A 25,454-nucleotide genomic window follows, 5' to 3' on the forward strand; every position below is an offset into this window, starting at 1 on the left:
ACCCGATTTAAAAGAAAGTTCTTGAGGATCATAACAATATTTTTACATGATATTCCTTTATAATACAGATTAGTTTGAAGAGCTTAAATCAGCTATCATGGAAGGTTCTGCAACTTACAGGCAGCAATGGAGTCCAAGACCCATGAGTTGGTGGCCACTTTGGCTCCAGTTGAATTGGCCAAAGCCTCTGCATCACCCCTTCTACGATTCCAGATCTCAGTCTTGTTTATAGGATCACATTTATCTGCTAGCTCAAGGCTGTAAATCACTAAAGTAGTTGATTTAGAGGACTCAGATAATTGTCCTCCCTGATCTCTTGAAATGGGTTTCCTCTGTAGAACTGTTCCGCCAGCTGCAACAACTAGATCTTGCAGATATCCTTTGTATGAAGGCACAAATTCTCCCATGAAATAGAATGTGAACCCATTGAAAAGCTTTGGTTGCTGCATCACAGATCACATTGGAACATGAACAACAACTACTTTAGAAGGGAACATTTAAGAGAATTTGTTAAGAAACCCAACCAAAAAGGAAAGAAACTGGCAGTTTAATCTTAAATCTGAGAGGTGGTCAGCTTTGCTAGAGCAGCCAAAACAACCTATATTCCTTTGGGTCCTAGATTTTTTTTACATACTCCATTCAAGTCAGACCCGAGAACAATATCAGAATCCATGACCAAAATAATTCTTACGGGAAGAGAGGTCAATCATAAAAGGAATGAAATTCCAGACCACCTTATGAATCTTGCTTCCTCACTCATGCCCCAGTGGAAAAATCTTGAGGGAGAATGAGTTTAACAAAAATGTTTCAACCTCAGCTAAGATCTCATGTACAAGAAAACTTTCCCCCTTCAGTCAATTGTGGCCTTCTTGAAGCTTTATCTTTTATATTTCATACCAGCAATTGCAATAGACAAAACTAAGGGCCCGTTTGATAACGTTTCTGTCGTCTCTGTTTCAAGAAATGGCAGAAACATAAATTTTCGTTTTTAGAAACAGAAACTGAATTGAAGGTGTTTGATAAGTCATGTTTTTAGAAGTCGATAGTAACCAATGAAAGAATCACAAGTCGTTTCTAGAAACAAGTTGAACTTGTTTCGCCGGGGTCGTTTCTTGAACCATAAATAAGTAAAAATTTCTATTTCTATTTCTGAAAATAAGTGAAACGGAACAGTTTTATCAAACGCTTTTTATTCCGCTTTTGCTGTTTCTGGAAACAGAAACGGCAGAAACGCGTTTCTTGAAACGTTATCAAACGGGCCCTAAGTTCTAGCATTTCAAAGTTTTGCCAGTAGTTTCTCTACAAGAAAAATACCTTGTTAAGGACCCGTAGCCTGCCTAACTGAGGACCATTCCTGATTCCATGTATGTCCTTATTGATTTCGTATTGGACCTCGTCAACAGGTTCCATGGCATCCATGCAAGCCTTAATCCCTGTTTTATACAAAATCAGTTACATTCAAGTATCAAACTGTTCAAAGCATAAAAGTAGAATGGTGAAGCTTGATAAGTCCTTGTATATGAATGATGTTGCTTACAGTCGATCTTCAATATCCATTTTCCCTTCAAAACACCCATCAAAAATTTTAAAGTTCTCTTGCAAGCTCCATTCTCATCGGTAGATGCAATGATGTGGGTGACACTTGAACACCATGTCTTAGACACGGAAAGACCGGCCAATTTTGCAAACTCAGAGACAGTATCCTGTGGTTCCAGTTTAAAAATTTCTTAGTGACACTTTAGTTTCCCATCGAAGGCTACTCAAGTTGTTTGGCTTACCTTCTCTGCTACTGTGAGAGCTGAGCAACAAAGAACCCACTTGATAGAAGATCGAGGATATCTCCATTGCTGGTAGACAGTCAAACAATCTTCAACCAGTACTTGTGTTTTTTGGGCATGTGATTCCCTGGACATATCATTCAGACAACCAAACTATACAATAAACAAATAAATAAATAAAACACCATAAATTAAGCCTAAATTTCAGATGTACTTCAAGATCATACCCCCACAACAAGAACTATGAGTCAAACATACCCTTTTGGTATTGATCTCTTTCGTCTTTTCTGTTGATGTCCAGAAATTTCAAAAGGCAATTTAGAAGAAGCATGATAAGGGCAAAGAATCACAAAGTTCTCCTGTTGGGGAAAAAAACATGCATAATTCAATACATATTAATCCTATGAGATCTCAATTACAATAGTTTCAAAATGAATACAACTGCAGTCAATCAAAGAGAACTTACAGCATCCCATCGACATTGTGGAACTAACTTGGCACAAGGAACGTGGAAGCTCTTGCGGCAGCTTTTCTCATAACACCCAAGAGCTGCCCCTTTGATTCCACAATAACTGCACTTAATCCTTCTACTTCTCGCTAATTCAGTTTCAAGATTGACAGCAGTATCATCTTCAAAATACACATTAGGTGCCCTGTGATTAAAGTTTCAAAAAAGTACACATTTAATACTGAGATTGAATAACCGAAACTGGACTTGCAGTAAAAAGTGATTTGAGTCCATTCAGTCAAATTCAGTCAGTAGATTCATGAAACTCAGATATTAAAATAATAGGAAAATACATTATTCTTTATGGAATAACAAAAAAAATATGTATGTATATCTGTATGTGTGTTACACATATGAAGATCACAATACAAAACAAAATCAATTATGGCAAAAGAACAGGAATTTATCAAGAATAAACCCCAAGATAGACCACATTGAAGCAATTTTAATTCCTAACCTAGATAAAGTAATTTGCTTTAATTGATATCAGAGCTCTAGAATTAGTCTAGCCAGTTAAACCAGTTTGAACTGGAACAAGGCAACATAGAAGTCTGATCCAAGTCAAAACCAAATTTGGTCCTCACTTGTCAAATTGTGGAGAATAATGGAAGGTTTTCATGGAAACAGGTCAAAATCATCAACTGTTATCAAGTTTTTGGCTTGGAGCAAAAGAAAAAGGGTTGGACCAGTTTGCCAAGAGCTTGCCACTTTGACAATTAAGTGGTTAGTCTGGCCTTCAGCAGTATGATCAGAATAGAATTCAATTCACCCAAGTTAAAAGTTCACTCTGCAGACTATCCAACAAGGGTAAGACTATGAGCAAAAAAGACTGAAAGGATTTCATACCATTCAGTACAGTTCTTGTGTGAATGCATTACATTTGATCCCCCATCATAATCCGAAGCAACTGGCTTGCCTCTAAAATAGTGCATCATCTCTCCTGAAGCCTGTAATTGATTTATGTTGTCATTAAATCTCTTAGGAAAGAAAAAAAAAGTTCCAAATCCATAATACATGTAAAGAAGTTGGAATACCTTTGAGTCCTCAAAAGACTGACAGAAACCACACTGAATTTTATTAGGAAGAGTCTCACATTTACGCAGAAACCTTCCATTAGCAACTGCAAGAATCTTCTTATCTGTATCTGATCTTCTGTTAGCTTTAAGCTCAGGAGTTTCTTTAAGGTTTTTAATGCTCTCAGTCTCCTTTGCAGCATCCTTGTTAGAATTATCAAAAGCTTCATCAACCGATCCATCCTTTGACATAACATCAATAGGATTTTTCAACCTCTGCTTTCCTCCCTTTGCCGTTTGATCTTGGATCTCTACCTTCTGAGTCACTGTGTCAGTTTTCTCGTCCCAGCCATACATAGCATCAGCAGAGTTATTCAACCTCTCCTTCCCTCTCTTTTCTCTTTGAACTTTGGTCTTTATTATTTTAGGCACTGTGTCAGTTTTCTCACCCAAATTAGGGGTCTCACTAGTTTTGTCTTTCAGAAAAGATGAGATAGGTACTCGGGTATTCATGTTCTCAAATCCTTGGTTTTGATTCATAGGAACTTCATTAAGCAGCATGGTTATTGCATCACCAACTCTCTGGCTATTTGATGTTTTAGGAGGCTTCTTTTCATGATGAGCATTGATGATATCACTGCCTTTTCTGGGTTTACACCTCAAAGTTACATTTTCATCATTTGATGGAACAGCTAAGTCTGCACTCAAATTGTCAGCCCCTTGACTCATAATTTTTGCTTCAATTAATTTGGTTGGAACATCTGGTGTTTTCTCTGAAACAGTAGAGGTAGAACTAGTCTTTTTAGCCCTCTTACTGGTTTTCCCCACCAAATTTAGAGAATTACCTTTACTGTTACGCTTGCTCCCTTCATTCTCTATTTCGTTTGAATTGATAGGCACTTCTCCAAGAACACCATCTAATGATAGTTTAACACGCTTGCTTTGGGATCTTCCAATGGTTCTCACAGCTGTCTTAGTAGATTTCCTTTTTGGATTTTGGGCCATGGGACTTTTGTTTGTTGTGGGTACAGAAATAGGCAAATCCACGTTTTTGTTTTCAGTTCCATGCTTGGCATTAATGATTCTCAAATTTTCTGAAATGACCCCTTCATGAGTAGATGCAGTGCAAATCTGTGGAATTTCATCCCTTTCCTCTTGAATGACACTTGGTTCATCTTTATTTATTTCCTGGTATATCATTTCATTTCCAATAAATAGCAGTAGAGCTAATTGAAATATTAGAAAAAGAAAAAGTCATAAAGAAAATTAACCCGAGTTCCTGGTGGCACATTTACGCCTGGTGTTGAACAAAGTTCAGGAGAGCAAGCCCTTTGAGTCCATTCGAACATCTCACTGTCAAAAGCATGTACAACTTTGGATTCCTTCTGCACTTCACCCTTCAAAAAGTAAGAAAAGAATAAGCTTTTTTTTGTGAAAGTAAGAAAAGAATAAGCAAAACAAGAAAAGGTGGAAAGGCCATGATTTTTCCCTGATTGAACTGTGCTAAAGTCATTTTGGCCCAGACTGGACACACTGTACAGAATGTCAAAATGGGTTGCAGAGTAAAGCAAACCAGACTTTATAGAATGTTGAAATAGTTAAAGAGTCCAAATATAAATCAGAAAGGCCGGGTCCAGCTTGGAACATTTTTTAAAAAGTAAGCAAGTTATTACATAAAAATGAGGGGAAAAAGGGAATCCCATAACTTTACCTGACTGAGGTGTATAAGAAATTTTCTTTTCTTTTCTTTTCTTTTTTTTTTTTCCAGAATGGACACAGTTTACAGAATGTTGAAATAGGTATAGTTCTAAAATAAATCACAACGGTTAGGGCAGATTTTAACATTCTTCCAAGAATTCGTGGATATAGTTAAAGAGTTCTAAAACAAGTCACAAGGGCTAGAGGTCAGATTTTAAATTACTCAACAAAGTGAGCAAGTTGATAGAGGAGTCCTCTACCACCAACCAAATATGCCGTATGTACTTGTTTGACTCAACCCACTCAACCCATTCAGATTTTAAAGGTATTCCCAGCTTGTGCATCTGATTAAACACCCAAGCCAAGAGGTAGTCAACTAAACCAGCCCTATGGATGAGTTTGACTTTGTGATTTTAATGGAATACTTACATTGACTGTCATTTTAGTGGGAGTCTCATCATCTGAATCCTTTAGATCACTAAACGAAGGACCCTTCACAGGCGTATCCGTGACAATATCACCTTCAGTGTGCTGACTGCAAAACTCATCCTCCCTATCATCATATTCCTTTAGCCAGAAGAAAGGAGAGAGCTTGGGCTCTCCCATTTCAGTAAAAATCGGTTTCTTATTTTGTTGTACTGAACTGTCCATTGGCTCTTTTTCAACAGATTCACCCAATCCAGCAACAAACTTCTCAGGCCTAGTTGGGGCCTCAGACAGAGGATACTGTGGCACTTGTACCCTTTTCTTCGCTGGAAAGGAACGTTTCAACAGGAGAGGGCCAGAATTCTTGGAATTGGTTTTCACTTGCTCTGTACTTTTTCTTTTGAACTTTCTCTGCTTCTTGGATTTTCTAGAGGAAGTTCCACCAATCTCTGGATTACCTAAATCGTTTTTGTCTTCACCTTGGTCCTGCCCATCTTTCAGAAACAAAAACACACCAGAAACAGGACAGAACACATAAGATGACACTAGGATGTATTTCCCCAACAAAATGAATAGGCAAATCCATAGTTATGCACTAAATATTAGACATAGGTTCCGGATTACCATAGTGACTATATTTATAATACAAACAAATACACGTAACGTCTAAGCTTGAGTGGGGCATTCCAACAGTGAAACATGACCTTGTGAATTTTAGGATGCCAATAATAGAAGAACGAATTCACTTTAGAACTATTACAACCAAATATTTTCCCTTAAGCAATCACCTAAGTGCAACTATAATCATGTTTCCTCTCTATGTGAATATATTGTAAGTATGCCCGTCTATACAGATTGTCATTTCCTTCCTTTCTTTCCTCATATTTTTCCTCTAAAGGAAAACTTTAGCAAGTGTCAAGCAATGTCGATACAAATGTCAAAGTGTGACAATGAGGATAGGGTCGGAAATGACAAATAGATGTGTACTTGTTACACAGATTTATAGCACACAATTCATAATTGAAATCCAAACACAATTCATAATTGACATCCAAACTATCTATTGTGTAGATTTGACCATAAGGTATAACATAAGCAATTCCTGCACGTGTTCATGGGACAAATGGATCTGAGGAAGACCATGGATGTCAAGATTGTCTCAGAAACAAGGGGGGAATTGTTGCTCAAGGCAACAAATTGCCTCATGCATTGAGCATCCAAACCTAGAAAATTTAGGGTAAAAACCAGGAATATGATGCTTGTATTGGGTGCCCCTGCCTTGCTTGGGTAGACAGTGACATTCATGAATTTATGCCTAACAATCCAATTCCAAAACTTGGGCTAGATTTCAAATTCTGCACCTTGAATTGTGCCGCAAACATTATTGGGAAATTGGGATTCCAAACCCCAACCTTAAAAAAACTGAATTAGAAATGGCATTTGTCAATTCCAGACTTCATTTTTACTTCTGAACAGATTTGCCAGGGCTACCACTGTCATTACCTTGGCAATGTCCACATTATCACAGGCACTCCAAGGGGGGTCTGAGTGCCAATGTCTAGGCAGTGGCTAACTAGGAAAATGCCTATGCACATAGATGTAAACAGGCAACCAAGTTGCACCTTATTTGGCAAGGTGATAACCAGATCAATAATATATCCAAATGCTCCTAAACTCATTGTGTTTCATGGTTGTATATATTAAATATTCAGTCATGTTTTAGTAACTATCATCTTGTTTTGTCATGCATTAAAAAAAAGGACAGAATTAAGTCATGCCCCTTCACAATATTTGAATGCATGTCCTATATGGTTATCATGAAACATAAATTAGTAAATATGCCAAGTACTTAAAATGATTGAAAGAACAATCTCAGGATTCGTAGATAAGACAGCCAAGTAATCTATCTAAAACATATACATAAATTTACAATTCTTCCCCTCACATCAAGATTAAAATGTTAAAGGAGCTGCGAGCACTGGGCCAAAGTTTGACCTGCCAAGTAAATTCCCATATGAGGCCTAGTCTCAAACTACCCTATCTCCAGAGTTTCCTGTTCATTGATAACTCTGGATTTGAATTATAAAAATTATTTTGCACAATTGTCAGGTATCTCTTTAGAAAAGCAGCATGAAATAAGTCATACACATCAACGAATAATAATTTGTTTTCTTCATTTTTGTAGTTGTTGCATAGATACAAAGCAGGTCAGTGGTTGGTCATTGGATAATGTAATCATGAAACAGACAGCAGTTCTTTTGGGTCAAGAAACACACAGCATTCAAATGAATGAATACAGAACGTAAACACCAATAAGAAAGTTCCCTATAAGCTTGAACCTGTGTATAGTGTGTTCAGATATATTTATTTATGTTTCTGTCACCAAGTTCCTAAAATTTATTTTACATTCAATGTGACTTCCTGGCAGTTCTACAAGCTCAATGAAGCAACTGCGTTTCAGTAGAATGTTTCTTAAGACTTACCTGATATTTTGGTTGAAGGTGCAGTCTGGGTGGTGAATATGCTGATCCCTGAAGCAACTTCCATGCTTTTACAAATGTTTACCAAGTTATCCATGTGAGGAGCAGGGCGAACCTCTGAAGTCAGAACAGCTAATTATAAGAGATCTGAAGAGTGGGGATACATGTGATTCAAAATGCATAAAATCTAGAGAAACTCCATTTGAACCAAGGTAAATAATCCCTTGTTAGAATCTCTATACCCGTGATAAGGAATTGGAAGCAAAATAAGCAAATCAGGACTCTTTCTTTAGTACCTGCTCGGGAAACATGAAGCACCACAATAGAAGACTAAAACTATGAAGGCATACAAAGATTAGCAATTGTTTGGACATTCAATTTGTATTTGTAAAGTGTGGTCTTCACAAGGGATGGTTTTGCTGACAATCCTAAGTTGAGAAAATTAAAGAATTTTCAGACCTAGCACCTGTAGCATTCCAGTTTATCTCACAAAATTAGGAATTGGTCAAAAGGTAATAATTTATCTGTTAAACTTTCTAGAGTAGTATTGGAGCCTTTTTGTGTGTTCCAGAATTTTCTTGGTTAACAGAATGCTCCAATTTTTTAGCGAGGGAAAATAATGAATTAGGAACTTCCCTTTCTGGAGGGTGTAGCAGTTTTGCAGAATAAACCACTAAAGAGCAATTTGCCCCTAGTTGCTATATTTGTTTCTTGTTGTTCATAGATGGTGCAAATTCAGCAGGTTGTATACATCCCCTAGTTGATTAAGGTAATAAAGTTAGGAAGACTTGCATTTTTTAAAGCCTCAAACTAAAAGATATTGTTTCATCCTTTGCATTGTCAAATCACCCACCTTCATAAATCTACACAACATAAAAAGTATATTTTGGTGATTATATGCTAATGACAATCAGTTTTACATACATGAATCATTTATTAATCCAAAAAAGTGAGGAATTCCTGTCCATGATAAAAACTGTTAATACTATCAATATTATTTGATGTCATGATTCTTTTTTCCTCTGTGCATAAAGTTGTCAATCCATATACCTCTCCGCCGAAAAGGAACTTTACAAACCGGGCAGCTTGATCCTGACTTCATGAATTTCAAAATACATGAACTGCAAAGAACAGATTTACAAACAAATAAATAGTGCAAAATCATATTTCATTTAAAAAAAAAAAAAACAAACAAACAAAGACCACAAAGGGACATCCATTGAATCACGGAGCTTACTTGCAGAACACATGATTGCAAGTGAGTGAAATTGCTGAATCCAGCAGGCTCAAGCTGCAAAACGGATATCACAGAAAATCAGATTATCAAACCATTTCATCTCTTGATACTATGTTTTCCCTTTAACTGAATTTACAAAAAAAGGGCAGGAAAAGAAAAATATGAAACAGTGAATAGAAGAAACAATATCTCAAGAAATGTAAACTGAAAATGAAATAATTGACCAGAGGGGGAGGAAGATAGTAGCATTCAGGAAAAAGTTAATGATGACTGAAATTAATCGATGAACCCAACAAAATTTAAGCACGATTTCAGATCTCAATAGCTTTGTGGTGAAAATAATGTGGAACTAGGAAAGACATAAAAATGAAACTGGAAAATTCAAAAGAAATGGAATTTTTGGGTTGAGATTGGTGGGAGGGGGGGTGTTTTGATTTCATGCGGAGATTACCAAATGGGGCACTCCAGCTCTCTACCCATCTTTTCTAGATGAGCAATATCCATAATTTTTTAAGCCTTTCCCTGCTGATATTGCTGTTCCGATTGAAAGGTAAAAGGAAAATGTCAGAAGGAGGAACTCAGACTAAGAAAGATCACCAAGAGCTTAAACGATGACAAGGAACAAAACTGAAGATGAACTAATGAGAATATGAACTCGGGTGGGACGAAATTTGTAATATGCCGCGGGAATTTGATTTCAAATGATCAAAATCATATGAAACTTCTAAAAGTTTACCGCGAAACTTTTCATGTTAATCTTTCGCGGTTCCCTTGCCTCGAGTTCTGAATTTATGCTGCGCAAAAGATTCCTACCCGGTCGTGCGTCCCTATGCCAGGGCATAGTGGGTGGCAGAAAAATCATCCTACACCTTGATTGGATGCATGTGCACCATCCTTTGGTTGGTCTCTACATTAACGCGATGGCATGACCAAGAAGCAATACCCGGAGCATTTTTATGTTAGTTTTGGAGAAGTAAGGAGAGCATGGCTCCTACATTTGTGCAAGACCCCGAGTCAATGACCCCCTTTGATTCGATCTAAGGGAGGCAACCAAGTCATTATACAAGGAAGAGGAGAGAGACAGTCACAAGGGTGAAGGCGTGAAACCTCCTGGATAGGATATTTTCTTCATTTAGTTTTACAAGTTTTCACTTTTGGGAGCATAGCTCTAGTGTGGGATATCGATTTGGCCAATTTCAAAATCGATAGGTAGCTAGTCATATTGGACAAATTTTCCCTTAAATATACTGATGTTGCATCATATTTTGACTATTTTACCTTCTATTTGTATCATATCACCATCTAGTATTGGTCAGATATCAATATCATGTCTATTGATATGAATTACGATACAAATTGGATGTATCAACGAATCCAATATTGATTCCTAAAACCTTAGTAGCGAGGAGTAGAGACTTCGTCTTAATTTTCACAAAATTACCAACATATCCTATGTTACGGTTTGCTATTTGGCATGCTAGGTTTTGTCATGATTTGAACGGTTCAATTGGGATTGGTTCATATTGTAATTGAGAGAAATCAATCATTAATCAATTCGTGATTAGTTCTGGTTACAGAACATATTAACAATTCGATTTGATTTGTTGTGGTTCTTCATCTAGGAGTGTGGCCTATGTCTATACTCCCTTTGTCTCTCTCTTTTCTCCCAAAATGAGGGACAAAGATATCTTTTCACATGAGAAAAAGAGAGATGGATACATGAGAGGGAGTGCTGGTTTAAGCCATGCTCCTGATCAAAACAATGGCAAGGAACTTAAACTGACAATCCTGAAAGCCTCATCTAATAGCTTTTGGAACTCAACAGGAGATGGCTCACCGCACTTCACTAAACTTAAGGAGATCGAAGACTGGTCTGAATTGAAATATTGTTGAACCTATGCTTAGATAAGCTAATTACTTTCTTATCAAAAGGATCATTTTGGCAATACTCATCCACACCAATCCCCATTTACTTACCCTAGATTGTTGGAAAATATCATTATTAGGGAACTATGTCCCTTTCAAAATTCAATAATGAGCAGTTACCACATTAATGTCAATAATGAAGCCTTATTATGTATAGAAAGCAATATAAACCCTAAACCCGGGCCCATACAGATTTTTTGTTGACACAATGTGTGCCTAGGACTCGATTTCATTTTCATTGTCTAAGCTCATTCCCCTTCCAAAAATTTAAACTAATATAGAATCCAACTTTTTAGGAAACTAAATATTGATCTTCCTGCTTGATTTAATAGAGGAATCTTCCATCAAATCACTCCGCTCTTGACTAAAGCCTAAGAGTTACCATTTGCAAGCTGACCTTTGAATATTTTTACGATCAAGGTGTCATTGGAAATGTCTTAAAATGTATGAGGATAATTTAGCGTCATCCTCTAGAAAATCCTACTATTGTAGAGACACTCCCTGCTTAATATCAAATTGTGTTTACACATTTTGTCGTCAGTCTCTGTTAAGTAAAGCTTTGAAGTGACGATTTAACCATTTTGAGTAAAATACATATTTCCATCTTATTTTACACTAACCCATCAATACCCCTCACATTCACTATGCGTTTGAGGAAAACCTCTATCCCCTTCTCCTCTTCTCCATCCTTGCGAGAGTTGTACTCTCTTCCGGTTGGAATAAAAGTCTTACCATAGTAGACATTGGAAAGAAACTCCAACCCGCCTCCTGTACCAACACTGCTTCTGCCGGTAAGAACACGGATGGGCGATTATGCGATAACCTACTGAAACTCGGAAGGGGCACTTCTCGCTGATCTCATTGTAGCTGGATGGGGTGATGAGCGTGTCATAGATGCATATGGTGATATGGGTGTTATTGCACCTCAAAATTTTGTTTTGTAACTAACATCTCCTCTTCTTTGTACATGTATTATTTTATTTGGAAGGGGGGAGGGAGACTTTATTTATCGAATTCCTCAGCATAAATTCTAGTAAATCAGCTCGCCCAACATCTCGGGTTATACCACACAGTTGTAAGGTGGATGGTTATCAGTTCAATGGTGGTTATGGTGATCAGGGTTTTTGGTGACACAAGGGCAATTAAAAACGTTTTCTGCCCAGTGGACACTTAGTGGTTCCATGGAACTTTGATGAAAATGACAATAAGGATGCAAAAAGAACCAAGAGACCCACACTAAAAAAACCAAATGTATTGTACTTGCATTGAAGAACATCACATTGTAGTCGTTGTCTCCAAAGATTTCAATTCTCTATCTATTGTTCCACTTATAACTCAATTCCAAAACCATGAAATTTCATATGAAATTCCACAAGACTCCTTTGACAAATGTCTACACATAATGTTAGAGCAGACACCAACAAATATGAAAATAAATAAATATAAATTCGTACAACACACAGAGATTAAACGAGGTTCATATGCTGATGTGGTGTGCTACGTTTTCGGGCGAATAAGAAGTTTTATTATGTAGAAAAGTGGTAGGGGTGTCAAACCCAAGACCACTCAACTAAACCGATCGGAACCTACCGTTTATAGACCGGTCCAGCCTAGACTATTTATTAAACGTGTCTGGCTTAAGCCCGGCCCGTTTATAAATAGTCGGTCTCGGTTTTTCTACTTGGACCGTCGGGTGCCCGACCGAGACTGACCGAATAACACACGACCGAGACCGGCCTAATGTACATCGTCTTGGCCTGACCCTTTAATGAGTGTAGAATGCCTATTTTATCCCCCATATTAAAGAGTAAAAAGTAAAGAAAGAAAAGCTCGATTAGTATATGTCAAATTGCCAAAAGGTTTTACAAATATTTGATTTCTCGTTTAGTCAAAGGGAAGTAGCTAAAAAAAAAAAAAATGAAATGGTTGGGATTGCAATTCTTGTCATTTTTTTGGGCTTGCATGAATAGAATTAAGTGGACTGTAATATAAGAGCACATTTTAAAGAGGCTCTGTTTAAAGACCGATTAAAGCCTAAACATGTTCATAGCCCGATTAAATCCCGACTAAAGCCTGAATAAGGCTTGATTTTAGTAGCCAGATTATAGCCCAAGGCCGACCAACCGAATATAAAATGTACCATGCCCTCACTAACTAAGCCCGATTAGTTAAATAGGCCGACACGGTGCAGCCTTTGAAAGTCTTCAAGCCCAATTAAGCTCGACCAAGACCGGACTGGCCCGATCGATTGACACCCCTAGTTACAGTGGAGACCGCTCATGAACACCCAAACAACACCAAGAGAACTCGCTATAAAACCCTAACTCGTAAAACCCCCGAAATTACAATGTTTGCTCAGCAAGACAATAGTACATTATATATATTGGGTCAAATCATACCGCTCAACCCAAGCCCGGAGCCCAGCACTGTTCTCAGAAGAAATCCCATTCGAATCACCACCAAAATATGTCGGAACAGATCATTCTTGAAAACGGGTAAAAAATGCTAGACAAACTCAACAATATACAATCCCATCCAACCCAACAGTCCCCTCATTTTTGCTTTTACCCTACAGAAATCTACTTAGAAAGCCTCCAAGGAGTTTGAAGTGGGCTATCGAGTGACATTAACTTAAAATCTTCATAACATCTAAATACAATAGGCTAACATAGCGCCAGTGTGTGCATGCTCTAGTGATTAGGAAGGTAAATAATTCCCAAAGCCATGACTGGTTGTTCCCACTGCTTATTAACTAAAGCACTAATTGCGTAAGGTAATTGTTATTGCACAATTCCTATCAAAATTGCAAATGCTGAGCGTTCATCAAAACTCCCATTTTTTTTTTAACCAATCAAACAGATAATAAGCTTATTTGGTGAGTTTATTAAGAGAATTTACTCTAGAACTAGAATAACTTGTTTATGTTTTCACATATCAAGTACATGAAAAATGAATGCAAAAGAAAAGAAGAGAATTTCAATTGAAAAATTCCCATCGAGGTGTAATTGGGGACTCAAAGGTCTCCCAATTGGTTGTGACAACCACAGGCTTTATCCTTGCATTTGAGACTTTGAGCACATCTAGGGACTCAACACATTTTTGCACCCTTTTGCCCTGCAAAGTACCATCAAATTTTAGTTTAGCAAACTTTCATAAATTTTGTTATATTTATACAAACACTAATAAAAGAAACAAATTTGCTAAATTAATGAAAGTAAGTATTATATCTTTCATAAGTCATAAAAAGACTAGATAGAAGACAATGGAAAACACATATCTTTCCACTGAGGGATTGTTTGTTTCATGGTAAGATATTTTTAAGAAAAATATGTAATATTTGGGAAAATATTTCATGTGGGGAAGTGTGTTCTTGCATCCAGACACATGTAGTAAAATGACTAGCCTGCTCATGAAAGGGAGAATGATTTTTCTATGAATGCTTCCACGTGCGTTCCATTGGCCCCAACACACTCACAAGAACCACACTCCCCGAAAAGAAACACTTCCCCTTCTTATTTAGAGGGAAAAATAAGCATAAAGGCAACATAGCCCCTACACCTAGATAAAATGGAGGGCGAAATGATCACCTCACCCCTCATGCAAGTCAGATTTTTCACCCTTTGTTGATGATTCTACTAGTGCTCCTTTTAGCCCATGCACTAATGTAGGGGTCATACTGCCTTTTACAAAGCCCTCTTCCTTATTTATTCATACCTTTGGATTTTTTATTACCGATAATCACTTTTAATACCATTGAATGAGAGAATGAGTCTAACCGTATGAAAAAGGTGGAGCCCCTCATTCGTGCCAATGAATAAATGAACAAGATACCATTACTAATTTAGGAAAAATAACATCCTCAATTTTGAAATAGATCGACGTTCTTTTATAACTTTTTGTACTATATTTCACTAAAATATTTCCCCCTTTCTAATTCTTATATTTTTTTATTAATTTCGAAAACTCTTTTAAGCTTCATTATCTACCATGTGGGAGATAGTGAAATGTAGCACTTCACCACCATTCTTAGTGAAGCATAGTTTTCCTCTTTTATTTATGTATTTTAAGTTAAGTTTTTTTTTTTTATGATGTCTAGAGCAAGTAGACAAGGTACGGGCTACTTCGTACCTCTAGGGTAGTTGGGGGCTGGGGGTGTTTAAAACCTGGTCCATGAAATATTAATAACAACAAAACCTTACCAACTCCTTAACTCCTCCAAGCTAACATCAGTTTATGCTTTCTTGGTTGTTTAAAGAGTGCAAGTTTTAGGTAAGGTGAGTTGACCTCCTCTTGGGCACTTGCCAGCCTTAAGAGGCTTTTTAACATATGTTTACTAATTCAAATATTGTCTCTTATTGTCAGCTGGAAGGTTATTAGGTTACCACCTCCTCATAGATTAATTTATGAAAGGGTACCCCACCTGGATTTTAGGAGACATGTATATACAGTAGCCTATGTAGGACCCAAAACAGACAGACTCAAACCACTTGATATAAAATAACTATCCTTATGGATCGTGCCTAATTTTAGTAGGTTTCACCAGGTTGTCATGCATCACTCATAGGACACGAATACCAAATACCATATCATGAAATAAGTTTCTTTGGAATTCATGGTCCTTCCCATGTGGGCAACCAAATCCAGTGGTCCTTCCATGTGGACTAGATCAACTTATTTACTATCACACTGCACATTCTTTATTAGGAAAAAAATGACTTTGTACGGGAGTGTGGCCTCTACTCCTAGACTTGGGATGAAGCAAAATGATCACCCCACCCTAATAAGAAGTCCAAATCCCTTCCATTTTAATGCTTCTAGATGCAATCCACATCAATAGGGACAACAGGACCATGCTTCCCAATAGAACACTTTCCCATTATTTTCCTTATTTATTACTATTATATTAAAAAAGAAAAAATCTAAAAGTCAGTGTGACTTTTACACCAAGACACAAGAAGTATTGAAATGATTGCCCCATTTTTATGAAAATAGAAATCTTGATACTTCCACTTGTGGTCTCCGTGCTGATGCAGGCCACACTGCCCCCTTAGGAAACTCCCTCATTAATTATTTATTTATCTTTTCTAATATAGTAGCTCGATGATCAATTATTTGGGCAGATGAAGACAGGTTTAAACAGAAAATCTAGGTTGGACCTTACTAGGCTTTACCAATTTAGGTTCTCATATATTAAGTAGCATAATTTCAAAAAACCCGGATTGGGTTTATCCTAACTGCCTATTTTTCTAACACATTTTTTGGTTTGAATCCGGTTTTTTAATGAGAACCAATGATCAAACCAGAAAATACAAAATAAACCGTGTCCGGTTCAACATCCAATTTAACACTATGTTACAAATTGTAAAGCTATAATCAACTTTCCATCATGAGAATTAGATAATTTGGAAGGCAAACAAAATGATAAGGGAAGAAGAAGCCAAGAAGGCAAGAAATGGGTGAGGGGAAATGCATACCTGCAAGTTCTTTTGTGCAGAAACATCTCCTTCTGCTGGTATACTATCTAGCTTGATTGCTTGTCTCATCAGCATCTCTATCAATGTTGTTATTTGAACTTCTGGCACCTTATTCCCATTTGCTATAGACTTCTCAATTGCAGAAACCTTCTCAAACAGAACAAATTTAACCCCAAAAGAATCGGTGATTTGTAATTTCGGAAGGAAAAAAAAAAAGACATTGAAACTTCCAGAATCAATCAAACGGAAGCACATGCGAGAGGTGCCTAACGTCAGTATTGAAAACTGAACCGATCTTAATCCCTATGTAAATCCTTGTAACCCCAATGGTTTTAATATGATCCACGAGGACCACTGTACTGGTCACCTTTCCCGGAACCCCCACAGCTTCGAAAAGCCCAACCATCACACCGGCCACCCCACCGACACAACAGTAGCCATAAATTCCCAAAACCCAAAGAAAAAGGCCATTACTGTCCAAAATTAGCATCACCGGAGAGAGAGAGAGAGAGAGAGAGAGAGAGAGATTCACCTGATCATCCAACTTGTCAACTTCCAGGGCAACGTCGGAGATGGCACAACGAGCGCTCTGGATCTTCGCATTCCGACGCATCTCGAGGAATCTCTTCTCTGTACTGGCCGGATCTTCCACCAACACCAATTTCGATCGGTCCTTCACACCAGACATGTCCAAGTACTCTCCGTTCTCTCTCTCCTTCCCTCTGTACAACAGCCTCTGCTCCGCCGGTTGCAAACCCGTCTCCGCCGCTAGAAGCTTCTTCAGCTCCCCTACTCAACACAACACACGGAAAATTACCAAAAATGCCCCCAACAATCACAAAATGCCAGATCTGTATCGAATATCAGATCGATCGGTAAAACTAATAACAAACTTACCAAAAGTGGATTGGGAATTAATGGATATCTCATAACGGAGAGCACCGTAGGAGATTCGTAACCTTAGGATCGGTGCTGAAGAAGACTTGGATTTCTCATTCTCGCATCGTTTCTGGACGAGCATTCCACCTGGTCGCATCTCCCACTCTACTTCTTCTTCTTTGTATGTTGATGACGATGTTGTTGGCGTTGTTGACGTTTTTGAGCTCTCGCTGCTTAATCCGCCATTAAAGCTCATCTTCTTCTTCTTCCTCATCATCATCATCTTCTTCTTCCTTCTAACTGAAATTTCGAAATTCGACTGGAGTAAGATTTTCTCAGCTTCTATGTGGGCGGGAGTGTCTATATTTATAGTCCTGGAACTCCACAGTCCACACTGTCTTAGTTATCCATAGCATACAGGATTTAAATAATTTAGGAATTATTTACACCAATGGGGGGTTGCCAAGTGGATTTAAAGGTCTATTCGGGGACAGCTAAGCATTGGCTGCCGACAGGTTACGGTACGCATTAGAGAAGATCCACTTCCAACACTAGCCACGTGGACAGAAATGAATGGTGGGTTGGAAGTCGTTATTAGGGTTTTGTAATTTTGATCCTTTTGGAGTTGGATATTTTCTGTGGTTGGTTCATTATTTTGTTTGAATTTACCATGATACCCTTATTTCCTTCGTATATTTTCTGTTTGCCAATTAGGTAATCAGGTCTCATAAATCAAAATATATATAGACAAGTTTCTATTTGATCAATTACTTATCTATCCATAATTGTGCTCAAGTAACTAGGTTAATCGAGTTTTAAACAATCAATTATATTATTCAACTAATACCAATTGGATGATCACCATTGGGCCACACCTTAAATCAAAAACACCAACTTATTAATTAATTTGTACTCAATCTTGACACATTTAATAATTGGCCGAACCAATGTTGAGCCTCAACCAATTGATTCATGTCAGATCTATCAATGTGGGCCAACTTTTGAGATTTTGTTCCTCTCTAGTCATGCTAGGTGTCCAGCTACATTCGATGGCTTGGAACATTCCAAATATACACCCCACACATGTGAGTGCATCCCAAGAGATTTCTAGCCGTCGAATGCATGTTTAGCGATTAACCACATCGGACGACTAGGAATATCTCAAACACGCATCTTAATATATAAGAGTGCATCCATAAAGGACTTTTAGTCATCCGATGCACGGTAGACGCTGATGGAGAGAACCTGAATTCCAACGGTTGACATCCCTTAATTAATACACACCCTTAGATGATGATGATGATGATGATGATGATGATGGGGTTGGTAAGCTAGCAACTCAACCACAGGTGATCCAATCAGTGTCAAAAATCAAAATCATCACAGCTATGAATTTATTGGATCAATCAAAGAACGACAGAGAAGTAAGGATTGTCATGCATCACTCATCCAAGAATGGTATTATAAAAAATTCAAGACGTTCCATGTGAGTTATGTACGTGTTCGCTCATATGCAGCCATAGGTAACAAGTCACACCCCATTGGATAATCACTTTCATGTGAATGATAGAATACTTTTTTGAAAAAATGGAGTAGTTAAAGAAGAGCATTGGTTGGTCTCTTTTTTTGTTTTTTTTTTTTTTTTTTTTTTTTTTTTTTTTTTTTTTTTTTTTTTTTTTTTTTTTTTTTTTGTTTTTGTGGCCGATCGTGGCCTTGTACACAAACTCATGAGGGGGGAAATGACCTTCCAACCCCTATAATGCAAAAATGACATCCCTATCGATGCTTTTTCGTGCTCTCCACTTGCACAGGGTAACATTCTAGACATGAAACATCAATAGGGATGAAATTTCCACCTTTTCATAAAAGGGTGAGATAGTAATTTTATCCATTGTGTTTAGGTGCAATTTGCTTGGGCCACGTTGCCTTCGACTAGGGTCTTGTAAAATGACCCTTATCGTAATGGATATCAATGTCTATTCTCTCCGTTGGTTCTCACCTTTTTATGATTGTGTTATACAAAAATGACCACTCTACCTTTATGAAATGTAAAATTGACATCCCTATTGATGCTTTCATGTGTCTCCACTTGCACAGGGCAATATGTATTCTCGATAAGAAACAAAATAAGGACGAAATTTTTATCTTTTCATAAAGGGTGAGATAGTCATTTTATTCCATTGTATCTAAGTGCAAGAACCACATTGTCTTCTAGGGTCTTGTGAAATGACTCTTACCTTAATGGATGCCCATATCTGCTCTCTTCATTGAAAGGTGTAGAAAAGATGACCGATTACCATTCCTTCTCCTTAAAATAAAAAGGGTGAGGCCTTTTTGTTGTCGTCCTCTTCCATTTTCATTTTTGCTGTAAGTCGTTCTTTCCCAATCAGAAACAGTGTAGGTTTTCACAACGGCCACCACAATTCGAAACTTAAAAACCAATTGCTTTCCCAGTGGACCATGATTGCATGGATCATTGCTTTTAGCCAACTCATATTCACGTGTCAATCATACACACCATATAATAATTGATATGGTGGGACCAGTGTCGCTAAGGTTGCTGGATGATTGACACGTGAGTTTGTTGGCGGCCAGCAATCATTCTTAACTGTCTGACGTAAGCAAAGTTATTTATAAAACTCAAAAGTGACATGTTGACCACTGAACAGGTGGCAACTGGATCCACATGGACCCACCAACCATCACTGAGTGTCTAACGTATGCAAAGTTGTCTAATACGTATATATCATACATACTCATATAGATATAAAATATTATGGGAAAGAAAATGCTACCCTATTGGCATAACTACATTTCAAATGGATCGGTCAATGAGAGGATATGTGCAGTATTTTTACAAACTGTCTTGTAGTAGACACACACTAAGAGATTATTCTTTCTTCCATATATTATTTATATTGATATAGATATAATATATAATTATTATACATGTGTATTCTCCGTTTGATTCGAGAATAGGTAATTCGGTATAGTTTGATTTGTACTAAATGATTTTGCCTTGGATACCGATATTGTATCGTACCAAGAAAGATTCTTTTTTATAGATTCTAAAACCATATTGATCCTTCCTCTACAATCAATTTTGATTTTGATATTCGATATTCAATTTCAATTCTAAATTAACACCCTTATTTACTAATCACTCGATGTGGTCTTTGCTATTGCTTAACTGATTTTGACTTTGTCTGTTGTATATCTAATCTTCTTTTCTATTTTAATATATTTTTCATTCACCCAAAAAATTCACTCTTATAGCGCTGCTAAGAGGGACTAATGGGATTGTCTAGGAAATTGGACAATAAATAAAACTGCAAAACTTAATATATTTTTACTATTAACTAACTCTAAATAAATAAAGAGAAAAAGTTCTCCGGTATGCTAGTGCGCTCTCTCCTACATATGCGCATACACACACACATACACATGGTTATGGGTGAGTTAAAACTTAAAATCTGCTTGGAGGAACAAATGCAAGCCCAACACTGCACGTTGATCAGTGCAAGACACTGCCCTGGTCCCATGCAGTGTGAGGTGGGGGAACTTAATCATGTTTGAGTTATCCACAAGTTGAATGGATTCTACACTTAAATAATGATGATACTTCTTCCTTTCTCCAAATAAAAAAGTTAAGCTTTTGGTCAATTAATATAATCTTTTTGATTTGTTAAAGTGGATAATGGAAATCTCTAAACACTTTCTTAGAACAAAAGATATTAAAACTATAAGGAATACTAGAAATGCTTGTGCTTCTCACCTAAATGATTTTGATTAATTGAATTATGACTTAAGCATCCCTCCTTCTCATCAGCAAGCAAGCTCTTAGATATTCTGTCAGTGGCCATTGTAGGGTGGGTCCAATTAATTAGGCCAGAATTTAAGGGTAGACAACATAGCCAGGCCAATGTACTGAGCTGGGCTGAATTTGGGCTTCTATGAATTGTTCTACTGTTCACCCATACTCACAACTTCTCTCTATCTGAGATTGCATTTTCTCACAGGCCCATAGCTAAAGATGACAATTGGATGACAAAAACTTTTGCGTATGCAAATGTCCTCACTTTTATTTTTTGGGATCAAATGTCCTCATTTCAAAGTTCTAGAAATTAACCCCACACACACAAACAAAAAGATAAAGGTCACTTACTGACTGCTTTAGATGATACCAGATAAACTAAAGAGTAATGATGCTAAGTTAAAATTTTAAAGTAAAAAGCTACTCAAGACCTAACCAAAAGTTATAAAAACTTTTAATCAAGATTGTTCTAACAATAATCCACATTGATAGATATAAACAGATCCGAATTATTTGGGTAAGGCTACACACCATGGGCTCATAAAAAAATAAAAAACTTGTTTGGGTTTTCAAGAAAGAAAGAAAAGCTTTTCTTTTCATTATTATTATTATTTTGATAATTTTCATTATTTATTTTATGATTCCATATTTGTTTTAATGATTAACAGTGACAATCGAGGGCATGTATATTTCATAGTCAGAGGTGAAGTTCTTGGATTTATAAAAAACAAACCACTGCGAAAGCAAGGCTATCGAGCTTTCTTCTACAAAATCCTTATTATATTGTAGTAGGTCTAGTGGTGGATTGTGTCGGTGGAGGACATAATGCAAATGAGTGACAAATTGGTTTGCTTATTGTGGTGGGCTTTATGCTGGTGCATTGAACTGCTATTCATAGATTCCTTTGGCTCTAATAGGTACTGCTTATCTAGTTTTTAATGCGTAGTTGTGTGTTCGAGTTGTTACTTTCGTGCTTGGCGGGGCTGTCAAGAATTTGTATCTCATTCTTCCTTTCATAAAGGCAGGTTGGGTGATAGATTATCTTGGTGATGGACGTAATGCATGTAGAACGCTTCGGCTTGATCGATTTATATGTTACGTTAAGTAGACAACCAGTACCTATTATATAGTCAGTTGTTATAAGTTTGTTGCTGATTTGTAATGGTGTGTCAGGTTGATAACTCGACACTTGTTATAATTGGGCATAACCCGTCAATCTTTTTGCATGGATCCTAATGTTCATCCTTACTTGGAATCTCCATGTACCCAACCCTTATTAAGTTGGGATAAGGTTTTGAATGTTGTTGTTATTGTATATTTCTCCGATGCCTATATTTTTGCAACTAAAACTAATATTAACCAACAATTATACCTTGGTTTTGCATGAATTATGTTTATTTAATTATTTTGAGAAGAAAAAAAAAAGCTTTCAAAGGATATACCAGTATAAAGATTGACTTTTGCTTCCAAATAGGAGTGATTTGGGTTTATTTATTTATTTATAAGTAAATCAATTTATTGCAAAAGAGAGGAAAATAATTACAACAGTAAGGCTCACGACTAGAATCTAAGGCTCAAGAGGCTCTAAGACCTCCACCTTAGAAGGCACTACAAAAATCAACGAACATCATCTACAAAACAAGTAGAAGGACCAACCACAAGGATAGACTCAATAGGACCAATGTAGGACCAATGGCCTCTTACTCTTACACACATATACATTCACTCAGAGAATTCAATCCCACAATCTTTTTCCCTAGATGCGGATTCTTCAACTGAAATTGCCACCACACTTAGGCTAAGCTAACCTCAACGTCCACTTTGATTTCAAGATTTTGGCCCAATCTCGATCCCACAATCTTTTCCCCTTGACGGGGATTCTTCAAACTGAAACTGCCACCACATAGGCTAAGCTAACCTCAACGTCCACTTTGATTTCAAGCCTTTGGCCCAATCTCGGAACCAGGGAAATTTGGACTGTGTTGGGCCTACCAGAACCTGGCAGCTGCTACGACTTAGGCTAGGATAAGTGCATAAGACTGGCCCCACTTTAAAGTTGGATCTCCATCATGCATGTGTGTTCATTAATCCAGATTTTGGAATAGGTTCTACACTTAATCATGTTCATCTTTTCCATAAATTGTAGTTACATTTTGATAAACTTTTCCCACTATCTTTGATTTGTTTAGAAAGCAAATCTCCGGAAGATTCCAATATAGAACCTTATTAGAAAACTCAAGACACTTCAAAAAATATAACCACAAGGCAAAGCTAATCCCTAATTACTTCCCACCTAAATTGACTATGGACTTGTTGGACTAGTGGTTAAGTACTCCTGGCCAGTGGGTCTTAGGTCAAAATTTTCCTCTGTAACCTTTTGTTTTTTGGGTCCAATTAGGGTTAACATGTTGAACCCAGACAAAGTGCCAACATAACCAACCTAATGTGTTGGGCTGGGCTGAAGGCCCCCCCCCTCCCCTCTTTTATTTATTGGCCAATCTACTATTTTACTATTAAAAGTAATTTGGCTTGCTCAAACCTTTGATAGATTTATTTAAAAAAAAAAAAAAAAAAAAAAAGGCTGACAATATCTAATTGTACCCCAATATGTAGGCTTGAAGTCCTTTTCTCAATTGGTTGCAAGGGAAGTGAAAGGAAATATTTGTATTTCTTTTTATAAAATATATTTTATTTAAAAAAAAAATTTGCATTTCCCTTGCAATCACGTGCCCAAAATGATTTTTTTTTCTATGACAAATGGAGCCTTTTAATTGTAATGTGAAATAGTATAATTTATTTGAAGCCCATGGCCACACCTTACTCATTTGACCATTGGGCTGGGCTCTTAAAAATCCAATAGTAGCCCATCTATTAATCTTCAGATTCAGGCTGCAGGTTAGGTTGGCAAGACTAAGAATTGCTAACCCTACTTGGGATAGTTCAATTGGAAAGGACCAACATCTCATAATTAAGAGATCATGAATGAATCACCCTCTTCATCTGCTTTTCATCCTTATTTTCTTGCTTAGATGTGGTTAGAATGACTCATTATGTGGCATTCTATGTTCTTTGTTTCATTAGGGACTGTTTATGTTTGTTGAAATGATTCTTTTCCTTCTTGGTTGGTGAACTAGTTCTTGTCTTTGTAGTTTTACTTTTGTCATAGTGAAAGTTTCTTTACCACTTTAAGTGGAATCTCATGTCATGATTATACACACATAGTAAATATTTAACTATTCTCATAATTTGTTCAACTTGCACGTTATCTATCATAAAGCAAGTCCAAAACTAAGATTCTAATGGCATCATTTTATTGGAATCTTTTTGGTCAAATACTAAAAGTTAGAACATTAAGTATTCCAAAACCTACTTTATTCTGCTTAATAGCATCCCTTAGTCATTAAGTATTCCTTTTATAGGAAGACTTAGGTCCAATTGCATAACGCAATCTTTGAATTACTTTTGGGTAGACATAATTTTTAAGTGATCCCAACAAGCTTAGATTGAATTTTTTTTTCTTTTTTCTTTCCTTTCCCTTCTCCGTACTTATGATTACTTAATCTCACCATGATACCATGGTTGAATTCAGATATACAAAAAATATAATAGGAAAAAGAATGCTATTCGTCTAGCGTTCCACACGCCCATATACATTACCCTGTTTTCCAGGGGCTAAGAGAACGTGCTTCTGTCCTCCTGAGAACAGAGGACTGTGTGTGGGCGTGGGGAACATAGACAGGTAGCATTCTTCCTCTCAAATATAATCTATGGAGACATAATAGTTATATATCGGCCCATAAATGCCACCAAGTCTTATTATGCCCTTAACTAATTAATGATATCACATATGGTGGGATCAATCTACATGAAAAATGAAATAGTATAGGACAAAGAAAATGAGAGTTACCATTTCATGCATTGTAAGTGGCAAAGAATACAAATTGGTTTTAGTGCATTAGCTTTCTTGATCCCCCTACTAAGTTCTTTCAGGACAAGCTAAAGCCATGCATGATAGCCAAGAATCATGTAGGCTGTGTTGGAGAAATCCATTGAGAAATGGCTGCATTTGATTTGAAGTGTTGGGAGGCAATGCATAAGAATATATGCTCCACTCTTCCAATGTCCCCTTCAAACTCACACAATAGAGAGAGAGAGAGAGAGAGAGAGAGAGAGAGAGAGAGAGAGAGAGAGAGAGTTTAGTGAATGAAATGCTCTCATCTC

At 37.0% G+C, this 25,454-nt stretch overlaps 2 protein-coding genes across 3 annotated transcripts; both read right to left on the reverse strand.

The window, feature by feature from the left end:
* Positions 1 to 6: 6 nt before the first annotated feature.
* LOC122085091 (protein BREAST CANCER SUSCEPTIBILITY 1 homolog) lies at positions 7 to 9,858 on the reverse strand. 2 transcript variants are annotated; one of them, XR_006142006.1, is made up of 15 exons: positions 9,592 to 9,858; positions 9,141 to 9,194; positions 8,954 to 9,024; positions 7,907 to 8,020; positions 5,427 to 5,917; positions 4,571 to 4,696; positions 3,321 to 4,487; positions 3,133 to 3,233; positions 2,245 to 2,431; positions 2,037 to 2,137; positions 1,779 to 1,905; positions 1,538 to 1,703; positions 1,315 to 1,433; positions 735 to 951; positions 311 to 443 (listed from the first exon to the last, which is right to left on the reverse strand). XR_006142006.1 is itself a non-coding variant. In XM_042653532.1 (14 exons), exons 1-14 carry the CDS (start codon positions 9,642 to 9,644, stop codon positions 96 to 98), a joined length of 3,225 nt encoding a protein of 1,074 aa, XP_042509466.1. In that variant the 5' UTR covers positions 9,645 to 9,854; the 3' UTR covers positions 7 to 95. The 2 variants fall into 2 exon arrangements, 1 of the variants encoding a protein (XP_042509466.1); XM_042653532.1 differs by lacking the exon at positions 735 to 951 and having other exon boundaries at positions 7 to 443; positions 9,592 to 9,854.
* Positions 9,859 to 13,924: 4,066 nt separating this feature from the next.
* Positions 13,925 to 17,771, reverse strand: LOC122083641 (BAG family molecular chaperone regulator 2-like). Its single transcript, XM_042651510.1, has 4 exons — positions 17,438 to 17,771; positions 17,073 to 17,329; positions 16,541 to 16,687; positions 13,925 to 14,180 (listed from the first exon to the last, which is right to left on the reverse strand). The coding sequence occupies exons 1-4, from the start codon at positions 17,700 to 17,702 to the stop codon at positions 14,043 to 14,045; spliced, it is 807 nt and encodes a 268-aa protein (XP_042507444.1). The 5' UTR covers positions 17,703 to 17,771; the 3' UTR covers positions 13,925 to 14,042.
* Positions 17,772 to 25,454: the final 7,683 nt, after the last annotated feature.

Source organism: Macadamia integrifolia, chromosome 7 (genome assembly GCF_013358625.1).
Source record: "Macadamia integrifolia cultivar HAES 741 chromosome 7, SCU_Mint_v3, whole genome shotgun sequence".
Lineage (NCBI taxonomy): Eukaryota > Viridiplantae > Streptophyta > Magnoliopsida > Proteales > Proteaceae > Macadamia > Macadamia integrifolia.

Coding starts and splice junctions, on each gene's coding strand:
- LOC122085091 (XM_042653532.1), bottom strand. CDS start 9,644: ATGGATATTGCTCATCTAGAAAAGATGGGTAGAGAGCTGGAGTGCCCC. Junction 4,488..4,570: donor ATGTGCCACCAGGAACTCGG/GTTAATTTTCTT, acceptor ATGATATACCAG/GAAATAAATAAAGATGAACC. Junction 3,234..3,320: donor AGTCTTTTGAGGACTCAAAG/GTATTCCAACTT, acceptor AATCAATTACAG/GCTTCAGGAGAGATGATGCA.
- LOC122083641 (XM_042651510.1), bottom strand. CDS start 17,702: ATGATGATGATGAGGAAGAAGAAGAAGATGAGCTTTAATGGCGGATTA. Junction 17,330..17,437: donor TAATTCCCAATCCACTTTTG/GTAAGTTTGTTA, acceptor TGTGTTGAGTAG/GGGAGCTGAAGAAGCTTCTA. Junction 16,688..17,072: donor TTGACAAGTTGGATGATCAG/GTGAATCTCTCT, acceptor CTGTTTGAGAAG/GTTTCTGCAATTGAGAAGTC.